Source organism: Nicotiana sylvestris, chromosome 12 (assembly GCF_000393655.2).
Source record: "Nicotiana sylvestris chromosome 12, ASM39365v2, whole genome shotgun sequence".
Lineage (NCBI taxonomy): Eukaryota > Viridiplantae > Streptophyta > Magnoliopsida > Solanales > Solanaceae > Nicotiana > Nicotiana sylvestris.
Window position 1 is genome coordinate 77,901,805 of NC_091068.1, and position 13,341 is coordinate 77,915,145.

The following is a 13,341-nucleotide window of genomic DNA, read 5'->3' on the forward strand; positions in this document are numbered from 1 at the left end:
AGCTCCCGAGCAACTGGAACATGTCGATGCTCAAGCGATATTACTGTTAGGGCCTCCGATCTTGAAACCCCCAGGGGATCCCCCGAGCAAGCATCACCCTCTCTTCCCCGCGAACAAACTTTTATCCTGAAACGGGTTTCTTGCTGACAAGACTTGTGAGCGCGTGATTTTTGCCTCGCACGAATTACTCCTACAAAATCCCCAAAATTAGGATTTTTCTTTTTATTATCTGGTTTTTAGGAATTAATTGCTCAATTTTCGTGTTTGTTTACATTTTGTGTGCATATTTAATTTTATTTAAATCATGAAAAATAGCAAAAAATATCACGCATTACATTTAGGATTTAATTTTACATTTTTAGATTAATTAGTAAATTAGTTTGTTTTAAGAAAATGGAAAAATCGCAAAAAATAACTCATTTTTGCATTTTTAATCTTTGAGTTTCGAATTTTGGTAGTTTTCTTTAATTTGGTATTTAATTAGTTGTGGTAGTTATTATTTAGAGTTATTAATTTAATTTGGTAGGATAATTTGTATTAGGGATTAATTTAGGTTTTATTTTTAATTTTTGAAAAAAAGAAAAAGAGTCTTTAAAATAAAAGGAAAATTGGAAAAGGGAAAGAATGGAAAGAAGTTAAATTTTGGGCCAAATTATTTGTAATTGCCCAAGCCCAAACCAAATTTCCCCCCAAACCCGACCAATTGGCCCAGAGCCATGTTCCCTACCCGGTCCGCCTTTGTCATTGACCAAACGAAATCGTTTAGTTGCTCATCATCCGAATCGTTGATCTCAGTTGATCAAACGGTCCGGAACTAAGGACCCCTTCACTATTTAACTGTCTGAACCCTTACCCCCCTATCCAATCGTCTCTCCCATTCCCCAATGCTCAAAGGCACCTATCTAAAACCTAGAGCGCCTCCCTCAAAACCTTGCCATCTCCGGTGGCGGCGCCGGTCCCAATCAACACCCCAGACTCCCCTTCACCTCCCCGTTCCGAATCCTTACTCCTTTTCTTTCGAATCTGTCTGGAACGTCATGAATCTTGATTTAAAGGAGAAGCCCTAGCGCCGCCTTTGTTTTCTCCAGTGGCGGTGCCTAACCAACCCCAAACGTACACCCTAAAATCCTCGCAACCTCCCCTTCCCAAATCCCTAACTAACTTCTCTCGAATCCTTTGGCATCTGCTCGAATTTCAAATCTGAGCGCGAACCCTAAAAACCCAAAATCAATTTCTGTCAAATCTGTTGGCATGCATGACCATAGGCTTTCGATTTGTTCGAGTGTTGAAGTTTGATTCAACGCGAATTGATGTTACTCATTTGTTCTTGACAAAGAACAAGTGATTAGTATCAATTCCGTTTAAATCAAGATGTCCAGCGTTATTTCTAGTTTAGTCGGTAAGCTTTCTTTATTTTTCTGTCCATTTTGTTATTTCACCTCCTACTCCTCTTTTTCTTCTCATTTTTCATGAAGTAGACCGAAAATTGACCAAGGTTCTGAACCTAGGTTTCTTTTTCTAGATTGATTCATATCTGTATTGTTCCGGCTATTTTTAAGTTTTCCTTTCAACTTTTAAACGTTTTTTTTGGTAAGATTATTTACTCGTCATGCATAATTGTCACTCATGACTTTAAGTTTCTGATTTTTTCTAGTTGTGTGATTAGTTTAATTAGATGTTGTTGATTGGGTAATATAGTTAGTTATAGCTCATTATTTGGTTTAAATCAGTCATTTAGTTTAGAGTTTGGCTTTGAAATCATCTAATTGGTTTCTTCTTCTACTTTTCATGAATTACCAAATGGATTTCCCGATTGGTTTTCGGTTTTGGGGTCATTTCTGACCCATTTCCAAGGGAAGCCCACTCATTTTGGTTTAAGTCTTGGGTCAGAATTGAACCATGTGGTCTGCTGTGGTAATTGACAAAGTCTTAAAGGGTAGATTAGGAAATCTAGGTAGGGAATCTCTCAGTAACTAATTGAGGCAGATGCTAGGAAGGTGCCTTTAGGACTTTACTGAAAATACTGATTTTAAGCTAGGAGTATCTAAGCAAAAATAAAAATTGTGGAAGTTTTTAAGTGCAAAAACTGAACTATTTCTGTAGCCCTAGAAGCTTGCCTATAACGGCGTTGTTACTTGAAGCTCAAGAGAGATTTTTTTGGAGGGAAAAAGGAAAACAATTCTGAAAATAACAAGGCTGAATTCTTTTTTTAACAAGAAAGACTGTTCCATTGAGTTTTTGCTTTACAAACTGAAATCTTCATTTCCTGAATCAATTTTCTGATTGTTAGGACTTTGAAATGGTTTGAGGTCTAATCATTGAGGTCGAGTGTTGATGTTTGCTGGGTTGATTGTTGTTTGAAACTGGATTTTGGGTTTGGCTGAACTTTATTTTTCTGGTTTCAAAATTGGTTGGCTGGTTTACCCCTAGTACCGGAATTTGGGACTCTGTTTTGTTGCTGCTGCTTACTGATCCCTCACTTCTTCTTGCTTTCCCTTTATTCCCAGGTACTTACTCCTGAGCTCTACTGAATGTGAAGTCAGATTCAAAGCATGGAATGAGAAATTGGAATTTATAGCATAGTTTCAACCATTTGTTATAATTCAGTTGTATTACATTTTGTTTTGATTCACTTTACCTTTTAGCTGATTTCTGGTCTTTAATAACTGAACTTCATCACTGTGTTTGATTTTAGGACTGTTAAAATTGCTATAGTAGAAGGTTCAGTCAAGTGATTTGTGTTAGATTTGCATTTAAGTTCTGCTGGAAACAATGAACAAGTGTTTACCTTCAGTTATTTGGTTTTAAATGAGCTAATATTCCATTTGTGTAAATATAACATCCTTAGTTGGTTTGCTCGAGTAAACTGAGTTATTATCCTGATGAATGAGACGTGAGTTCAGCACAGTTATTAAGTCTAGCAAAAGAAAAATTGAATCTGTTTGATCCATGTGAATCCGTTGAGAATCATTGCTTTGTGTTTATTTTGGTAAGTCTGGTTTGAGGATGCCAGAGTTGGTATGCATAAGAATGGGATAAGAAGTTTTCAGTGATAGTTTTTCCTAGTGTTGTATGCTGCTACTTGGAAAACCATGTGGTGTTTTACCTCATTGAAATTGTTAGTTAAATGGCTTCCAAGTTAGTATTTAGTGCATAGTCATTTTGAATAAAAAAATGGTCTGGTTGATTGCTTTAAGACTATAACCTTGTACATAATTGTCTTTGGTCATGTATGAGCATGTTTAAGCTCAAGATCCATAAGTGTTTACTTCAACAAGCTCACGAGTCTTTCATATGCTATTTTATGTGCTGAAAAGAAGTTCATTTAGATTTAAAGTTTCACGTAGCTATCCTTTGAGTTCGCTGAAGATTTAGGTGAGCATGGTTGCCAATTGGTTATGTGTTATTGAAAGCCATGTTGGGCTCACATCCACATTTTGACATCTTGATGTTCTCAGCATGCCTGAAGACTGATCTCGAGTCCTGCACCTTTTTGGTACTCAGTTCTCAAGAGACTTAGGCTCACGTTGGGCCTAGATTTGAGACAAGCCATGTCCCTTGGTATTTATAGCCAGTTATTTGAGCCTAACGTTTTCTCTAATTGTTGTTAATCTAAGACCATTTCGTCGTTCGCTCGTCTCCCCTAATATTGGTCCATTGGCCTAAAATTGGTTCGAACATTTAGCTTGAAAAGTAGTGAGAATTCTTTTAAGTTTTCCTTAAATTAATTAGTCGGGCTTTTAAGAGTAGATTGGAGGCATGCCATATTAGATAATACAAATAGTCTATGGCCCTCCGAACCTTAGTTTGAATACCCTTTTAAATGAAATGGAGGTGCACCGTGCCAAATAAAATCTCAAAATGCGTGGCCCTCATTTAATTAATTTTAAAAAAAATACTTAGAACTCGAGGCGTGCCATTTAGCAAATCTCCATGACCCTCGCAAAGTTAAAAATGCGTAGTCGCTTTAGGCGCGTTATTTTAATAATATTACCTTCCTAAACTCGGGTGTGTATTTCATGTGACTCAAATCCCAATCTTAACAACGTTGAGTGAAATGTGTTTTGGATTGCGGGTGCATTTCATGTGGTGCGATCCAAAGACATATTTTAAACAACGTTAAATCTTCTTTAAAATAATCAAAAGCAGTTAATAAGTTTAAAAGTGTACCATAAGCTAAAACATGTATTAAAGTCAGATAATAGGCCAATTATAATAGTTTAAGCGACCGTGCTAGAACTACGGAATCCGGGGGTGCCTAACATCTTCCCTTAGGTTAACAGAATTCCTTATTCAGAATTTCTGGTTCGCAGACTTCAAAAAGAAAGTCGAAATTTCCTTGATTTGGGATTTAAAATAAACCGGTGACTTGGGACACTAAATAAACTATCCCAAGTGGTGACTCTGAAATGAATAAATAATCTCATTTCGAATAATGTCACTTAAAGTGGAAAAACTCCCTTGTACTACCTTCGGGTGTGTAAAAAGGAGGTGTAACAGCTCTGGCGACTCTGCTGGGGAACAAGAACCCAGAATCTCTAGTTCAGGGTTCAAGAATTCGAGCTTAGAATAGTTGTTATGATTGGCTTTATCTATTATTTGATTTTCCTACATGTTTGAGCCTAATGTGCTAAATGCTTTACTGCTTTGATATTTTGTGAACTGTATATAAATTGCTACGAAACCCTTCCTCTCTCTGAGTCTTCTAAATCATGGAGAAGGGTGCACTTCGTGTGACTTCTCTTCTGTCTAGAGTCTTATCCTATTTTAGAACGAGGTTCAGACAAGTTGCTAAGCCGGTAAAGCTTCTGTATTCCCAGTACGCTGCCCCCCCCCCCCGGGCTCGCATTGTCCGCTCGGGTAAGCTAGGTCTAGAACAATAAACCCATGTTTTAAACCTAGTATAACAAAGCATCATGTCGGATCCCTAGAAGGAACGTTTGTTTGCATCACGTGCATTTGACTTAGGAGACTCAACACATGGGTTGGGTCTGTCTAGGACAGGGGTACCCGAAATGAAAAGACCATCCTGATGCATCCTACTTGCTACTTGTGCATTTATTTGCTTCGGATTTGCATGTTGAGCGACTTATGAATAATAGGAGAAAAGTTGGGAAAAAGAAAATCAATATGAGGGCTCGAAGAGATAATTACTTGTTTTGAAAAATAAGTATCCAAAAAATATGCTGAAACTCTGCCAAAATTTTGACAAACATTTTCTGTTTGAAAAAATAGTTGGTTTGTTTTCGTCTAATCTGCCTGAACTACGCCAGTTTGATTCTCGCCGGGTGCGGGATACGTAGGCAACCCTCATCGGTTCCAACTTCCCTTTTGCAAAAATAGCCCAAAAACAATAAAATTTTATTTTTTGTCACAAATAAACAGGGCAATGCCATTCTTGCTTAAAATAAGTTGAATGTCCCCAAAAGGGCGCCGGAAGGCTATTTTTGTAAGAATAGCCCCTTTGGTCATTTTTAACGGTTAGCGGGCACAGCCTTAAAATCTTCTTCCCCGAAGTGCTGAAAGACCGTATCTGCAAAATGGGGATTTATTTTGAAGTAAAATTTTGAAAAAAAAATGATGTTACTTTTTTTCTAGGTCAAAATGAGTTATTAAATCACTTTAATAAATGTACAGGATGAGCACAAACGAAACGGAACCCTTCACAGTCCTCAATGAGATCCCCTCAAAGCTCCACATGTGGTGGAATGATCTAGGAAAAGGCAGTAGAGAAACAGTGGTAAAAGTTCTGGGAGGCCTCGTCGGACTATTGAACGTCAAGCCAAGGTTGGACATAATTGAAGCTTTAATACCTTTTTGGGACCCGACTCGCAATGTGTTCCGTTTCTCTGACTTTGAGCTCACACCTACATTGGAGGAAGTTGCGGGTTATGCGGGCCTTAATGGAAACCTTAGAAGTCGATATCCATTGTCACCAAGACCGATATCTCCCCACAGATTTCTGGATTTGCTGAGTATTAGTCGGGACATTCAGGGCGGAAACTTATCTGAGGGGTATTGCACGCTCCAGTTCTTGTATCATCGATATTGTAACCCCCGAGGTTTTGAAGAGTCGAACACTGGTCTGACCCATGCCGGAAATAAAGACAAATGGGAAGCGAGGCGGGGTCTGGCTTTTATTGTAGCGTTCTTGGGTGTTGTAGTCTGTCCGCGAAAAGATGGTAATATAGAGGTGGGTCTCGTAGGAATGGTCGATGTTGCAATCAAGAAAGCCAACAACACTGTGGTTCCCCTAATCTTATCTGAAATATACCGAGCCTTGACTATCTATAGGGAAGGGGGAAAGTTCTTCCAAGGCTGCAATCTATTACTACAATTGTGGATGCAAGAATATCTCTATCACCGGCTTGGGTATATGAATTATGGTATGACTGGTTTAAGTTGCATTGAAGAATTTGAAAACCGAGTAGTGGGTATTGAATTCCCCGAAGGTACCAAAGCTTGGCTTACACATTTAAGCTCCTTGACTGAAGATAAAATTGAGTGGGCATTTGGATGGCTTCCTATCACTGAAGCAGTGTACATGTCAGCGGAAGTGTGTTATCTCCTCCTGATGGGCATCCGGAGCATCCAGCCGTATGCTTCCCACAGGGTTTTGCGCCAATTAGGAAGATTTCAAACCGTCCCCCATGACAAAGATTTGAGTAAACATGTCATTGAATTGGGCCCGAAAGCCACATTTCCAGAAGGGAGAATTCGCCAGGTGTGGAATGAATGTAGGCTTCTTGAACCTAAGACCATGGTGCAAGATCTAGCTAGAGGTGAAGTGGACCCAAAGTACATGGTTTGGTTCGGTAAAAGATTTCAGATGACTGAGAGACCTGCTAAGAGAGCTCACGTTCAGCAGTTTACTAAAGACTCGCAAGAGCAGTGGGGCTGGTTGGAAAAAAAAGAAAGCTACAGGGCCAAAATAAGCAAGCTAGAAAGGCAAGTCATGGAACTTTAGTTTGAAAATGGTTTGCAAGCCGCCGCAGATGAGGGAGAAAAGAAAAAACTAACTCAAGAGAATAAAGCCCTCAAAGCTCAAATCCGGAAGATGAAAATAGCTGCTAGAAACCCGGAGAGAAGTCGAGCTGACAAAAGACTTATAAGCAGTCTGAAAAAGAAAGATCTTGAGTGTCAAGATGACCTAGAAAAGGCTGAGGTCAGTTTAGCAAATGCCCGGGCTCAATTAGCGGAGAATGCAAAAGGTCGAACCCAGTTTGTGCAACAAATAAAGAGAAAGTATGAAGGGACAATCACCAACCTGAGAAGAAAGGTAACTACTCTTGAGAATGAGGCAGCGAAGCAGGCTAAAGATTTCAAAGCTGATAGGGAACACTGTTATGATTTGATGACTCAAATGGAGGAAGGAATGCAGCAGTTGCAAGATCAGCACCTTCATGACTCTCAAGTGTTAGAATCCCGGAGTCAGCAGATAGGGCGATTGCTCTAGGAGAAAGGCATAATTATAGAAAGGATCAGAACCATCGCTGACTACATTACCATGAAGTGCCAAGCGTGCGAGGACATGACTCGTACCACCTTTTTCGCTGCAGTAATGACTTTTGTCCGCCAAGTCATGAGTGATTTGGAGCAACTGCAAGGGGATCTCGCATTTAGGCCCGCGGCAAGACCGAATGATGTCCCACAGGCACCAGGAGCACTAATGTATTCTTGATTTTTACTTGAGTCTGTATCTTTCTTTTCTGTTGGAGTCTAGTTTATTGTCGATTCTGTTAGTCGGTTTTTGAGTCTGTATTATCATCTTGTTGATGGGAGTCTGTTGTTTTCCTTTTTGAGTTTTTTAGTTTTGGAACGTTGTAATCCAGAGTATTTCCCTTTTATGAGAAAAATTGAAAATCCCAAAATGTTTGGTTATTTATTTTTACATTTATTGCCTCTTGAACTACGTAATGATCTGATTCACGTGGCGTCATGATACGTAGGCAATCCTCATCGGATCCAGTCATGATTTTGTTAATAACTCCAATAAGAGAGGGTGCGAAAAGAAATACCCAAAATAAAAACCCAAAATAAAGAAAAGAGAGTCGAAGAAAAATCAAAGGAAAAAAGAGAAAGGAAAGCGAGGAAGGAGATAAAAGTGGAAGGGAATGGAAATAGAAAGAAGAAAAATGGAAAGAATAAGTAAAGTCGGGATGAAACATGCAACCATTGTAAAACATGTAGAAACACCTTTAACTGTATAGGTGCATCACACCCCCAACGTGTGATTACTTATCTGTGATTTGTTTCAAACTAACCATTTGATGATGTGTTGTCAGTCCAGGGTTTTATAGAACGGTGGTTGGTTTTTGTGGTAATCTGGCTTTGCACCCATACTTTACGAGATCAAAAGGGAGCGTCGAAATGTCTTCAGAAATGACTCTGCCAACAATTCCCATCATGGATGGTAGTCCTATCTCAGGCATCCCGACCTCAGAATCGGTAGTTGCCGAAGAAAACAGAATCATACGTCTTCGGGTTATGGAAATGTGGGACGCTTGTGAAAATGGAAGAGAGCCACCAAGCGCCATCCCGGGATTCCCCAAACCTATTCCTAGAGCAAGTGGTACCTTCATTGTTTCGATCAGTCACCCAAATACACCACTAGGACACCCAACTATCTCAGCTCATTTTGTGGTAACACCTTCTGAGGTTCGCCCCCAGGTGTTAATGTCTGGTGCAGCTTCAAATATTTTCACTGCTCCCCCATGCTTGGCCACAGCACAGCCTACGCTGCCTAGGCCCAGTTTTGACCCTTCAGTTTTCACCTTTCAAACACCCACCTTCCAAATGGAGCCTCCTCAGTTTCCCACCTATACTTACCCTCAGCCACCCCAATTTGAGTTCACTGCGGGACAAGAAAAGACCACCAAAACTCCTGATCAAGAGGAGATTGTGAGGAAGATGAGAAGTATGGAACAGAGTCTCAAAAGCATACAAGGATTGAGTGGACAGAAAAGTGTATCCTATGCCGACTTATGCATGTTTCCCCATGTGCACCAACCATTGGGATTCAAAACCCCAAAATTTGAGAAGTATGATGGACACGGTTATCCTATTGCTCATCTCAAGATATATTACAACCAACTACGTGGGGCCGGTGGAAATGAAGAACTCCTCATGGCCTATTTCGGAGAAAGTCTAGTGGGCATCGCATCTGAGTGGTACATGGACCAAGATATATCCCGCTGGCACATCTGGGATGATCTTGCTAGAGATTTCGCAAGGCAGTTCCAGTACAACATTGATATTGCTCCAGATAGGAACTCATTGACAAACTTGAAGAAGAAATCCTCAGAAAGCTTCCGAGAGTACGCGGTTAAATGGCATGAGCAGGCCTCTAGGGTAAAGCCTCCGATGGATGAGGTTGAAATTGTCACAGGTTTCCTCCAAGCTCAGAAAGCTGATTACTTCCAAAATATGATGTCTGTAATGGGTAAACCGTTCGCTTAAGCCATCAAGATTGGCGAAATGGTTGAAAATGGGCTGAAAACGGGTCGAATTCTAAGCCAATCTGCTATCAGAGCCACCTCCCAAGCCATTCAGGGTGGGTCTGGAGGAGTAGTGAAGGGAAAGAAAAAGGAAGAAACATTCATGGCAGTGTCGGGTGCAAGAAAACACCGTACTCCCAGATCCCCCTTCCCAGAAAGAACCCCACAACACTATTACCCCCAACAAGGTGTGGCTTATGCTCCTCAGCCATACCCGGTCATGAATGTTCAACCTTATGTCCGGCCACAACAACAAGCTAACCGAAACCAAGCTCCATTTCCCAGAAACCAGCCTCCTTACCAAGCCCACTACAATCCCCGACCTCCATAGAACAACTTCCGTGCCCGGGAGCCGCCAAGGAAATCAAACTTCACACCAATTGGCGAATCTTATTCTAGCCTATTACCAAAATTAGTCCAAATGGGTTTGTTGCAGCCCGTAACCCCAAATAGGCAAAACCCAGAATCACCTTCTTATCAACGTGTCACCCGTTGCGCTTATCACTCAAGGGCTGAGGGGTATGATACGGAAAATTGTTCGACTTTGAAAAGAGTTATGGAAGATTTGATAAAACAGAAGAAGATAGTGCTAAGGGATGAAGATGTTCCCAATATGACTAACAACCCACTGCCAGCCCACAACAACGGGCCAGTAATCGAAATGATTTGTGAGGATAAGGAGTTTGACCCAGCATTGAAGGCCATCATTGTCATCGCTGATGCAGAAAAGAAACCAAAAGATGTCCCGAAGCAAGACAAAGGGGAGGAAAAGAACAAAACCACTCCTCCAAAGTTTGAGAAGAAAGTTGAAGTCAATACTGGGGCAACGCCTCCCAAGGATGTTGTTCTCTATGTCCTGCGAGGCCGTAAAGAAAAGCAAATGACTTTGAGTCCCCCCAGGAGATTCGAGTTGAACAAGACAATCCAGATGTATGTGGATAATGGGGCTTATATGATGCGGGGCCAATTAATCCACCAAGGCTGAGCGAGCCCGTGGTTATTGGACGTACGCCACAGAAGCCCATGACAGATCCTACCGTTGTGCCCTGGAACTACAACAAAATGGTGGTGACCTATAAAGGCAAAGAAATATCAGGAGAAGTACAAGAAGATAACCCCGTTGAAAAGTATTCTAATTTGGAAGGGGTGAACAATGCCACTAGAAAGCACTTCCCATCTAAGAAGCCCGTGAGTGCCGAAGAAGCAGAGACCTTCTTTCAAAAGATGAAAATGGCGGATTATGAGGTGATCGACCAGCTTCGAAAATATCTCGAACAAGTCTCTTTGTTGGCTTTGCTAATGAGCTCCACCGCACATCAGAAGGTATTGATCAAGACCCTTAACGAAGCATATGTGCCTGTCGAGACTTCTGTAGAACAGTTGGACAGGATGGCAGAAAGGTTTTTTGCAATTAACCAGATTTCCTTCAGCAAAAATGACTTGCCCCCATAAGGGGCCACGCATAACAAAGCCCTGCACCTGACAGTCAAATGCGAAGGGTACTATGTGAAAAGAGTTATGCTGGACGGAGGCTTTGGGGTAGACATCTGCCCACTCTCAACTCTACAATGCATGGAAATCGGGACCGAAAGAATTCGACCCAATAATGTTTGTGTACGAGCTTTCGATGGTATAAAAAGGGACACAATTGGAGAGATCGATCTGATTCTGACCATCGGCCCAGTAGACTTTGAAGTAACCTTTCAGGTTTTGGACATGGACACATCCTACAATTTTCTTTTGGGGAGGCCATGGATTCATGCAGCAGGGGCTGTACCCTCTACCCTTCATCAGATGGTAAAATTTGAGCATGAAGATCAAGAGATTGTGGTCCACGGGAATGACGAGCAATCAATTTATCGGGACCTATCAGTCCTATGTCTTGAAGCAAGAGAAGGAAGTGAGCACATAGTTTATCAGGCTTTTGAAGTTGTGGTCGTAGACCAGCACGAAGAGGGAAATCCTTGTCCCCAACCCTTCCTTTCTAATGCATCAATCATGGTGGCCAAAGAAATGATTAGACATGGCTTTAAATCGGGGAAGGGGCTCGGGAAATCCTTGCAAGGAATAACTAAACCTATCACCTTGACCGCCAGTGAAAAGTTCTTTGGGATAGGCTTCCGACCCACTCCAGCTGATGTAAAATGGGCAAATGATAGAAAGAATGATGGTTGGGTCTTGCACCAGCTGGTGCCGTATCTGTACAGAACATTTGTCAAGCCAAAATACCATGAGGAAGAAGAATATGAGGCCTTCACGGCCGAAGAGATTGAAGAGATCTGTGGGGCGATGAGGAAGATACTATATGAAACCCACATGGTCCAGCCAGGGGAGGACTCAAGCACCGCTGAGGTGCTGTATATGGGACCTAACGCCAAGTTGCAAAATTGGAAGGCTACACCATTCCCAATCAGGCGGGAATCCCGGTAGTCTTGTCCTACCACCTTTTCTGCATCACGAGTTATTTCAGGGTGTAACTCGGATGTTTTCTTTAGTTTTTTGTCTTTTAATTTTCCAATGTAAACCTTGTTATCTTCAAATTCCAAGAAATGAAATCAATATTTCATCGTTCATCCTTTTTTATTCCTTCTAATTTTGTTATTTTTCTCTTTTATTTCTTTTTTCAGTTCTAATAATGTGGCTTTAAATAATATGACATGCTTGCGAATTTCATGCACAGATCCAAACATGCTGTCTAACTGCAAAATAATGAATCAAGAACCGGAGTATGATGAAGAGGAGGCTTTTAGGGAAATAAATCAAGAATTGGAACAATTTGAGAATAAACTTAAGCCGAACTTAAATGATACTAAACCGGTTAATTTGGGTAGTTTTGAAGAAATTAGGGAAACCAAGATAAGCATTCACGCAGACGGAAAAACTCAGGACGCCTTAATCCAATTTCTGTTTGAGTTCAAAGATGTGTTCGCTTGGTCATATGACGACATGTCAGGACTGAGTGTTGATTTGGTGGTTCATAAGTTGCCTACTTACCCAAATTGTCCCCCATTCCAGCAAAAGCAAAGAAAATTTAAAACTGATATCACTAACAAGATCAAAGAAGAGGTCACGAAGCAGTTGAAAGCGAGGGTGATCCGAGTGGTCCGATACACCACATGGCTAGCTAATGTGGTCCCAGTGCCAAAGAAAGATGAGAAGACCTGGGTGTGTATGGATTACAGAGATTTAAACAAGGCAAGTCCCAAAGATAACTTCCCTTTGCCGAACATCCACATCCTTGTTGATAACTACGCCAAGCATGAGATACAATCTTTCGTGGATTGTTACGCAGGATATCACCAAGTGTTGATGGATAAAGAAGATGCGGAGAAGACAGCTTTTACCACACCGTAGGGTACATACTATTACAGAGTCATGCCATTTGGTTTGAAGAATGCCGGGGCAACCTATATGAGGGTCATGACTGCCATTTTTCATGATATAATGCACCAAGAGATAGAGGTGTATGTGGACGATGTAATCATTAACTCCAAAACTCAGGACGATCACGTTCGAGACTTGAGAAAGTTCTTTGAGCGGCTGCGCAAATATGATTTGAAGCTGAACCTAGCCAAATTTGCATTTGGGGTACCATCCGGCAAACTCCTAGGATTCATCGTCAGTCGAAGGGGCATCGAGTTAGACCCAACAAAGATAAAGTCTATTCGATATTTGCCTCCTCTGAAAACCAAGAAGGATGTTATGAGTTTGTTGGGTAGATTGAACTACATCAGTCGGTTCATTGCCCAGTTGACATCCATATGTGAACCCATATTCAAATTGCTGAAGAAAGACGCGACAATCAATTGGACAGATGAATGTCAAGAAGCTTTTGATAAAATCA

At 41.1% G+C, this 13,341-nt stretch overlaps 1 protein-coding gene across 1 annotated transcript; it reads left to right on the plus strand.

Annotated features, from left to right (window-relative positions):
* The first annotated feature begins 11,069 nt into the window (after window positions 1-11,069).
* Window positions 11,070-12,851, plus strand: LOC138883251 (uncharacterized). The gene is made up of 2 exons (XM_070163929.1): window positions 11,070-11,692; window positions 12,125-12,851. Exons 1-2 carry the CDS (start codon window positions 11,070-11,072, stop codon window positions 12,849-12,851), a joined length of 1,350 nt encoding a protein of 449 aa, XP_070020030.1.
* The last annotated feature ends 490 nt before the right edge of the window (window positions 12,852-13,341 follow it).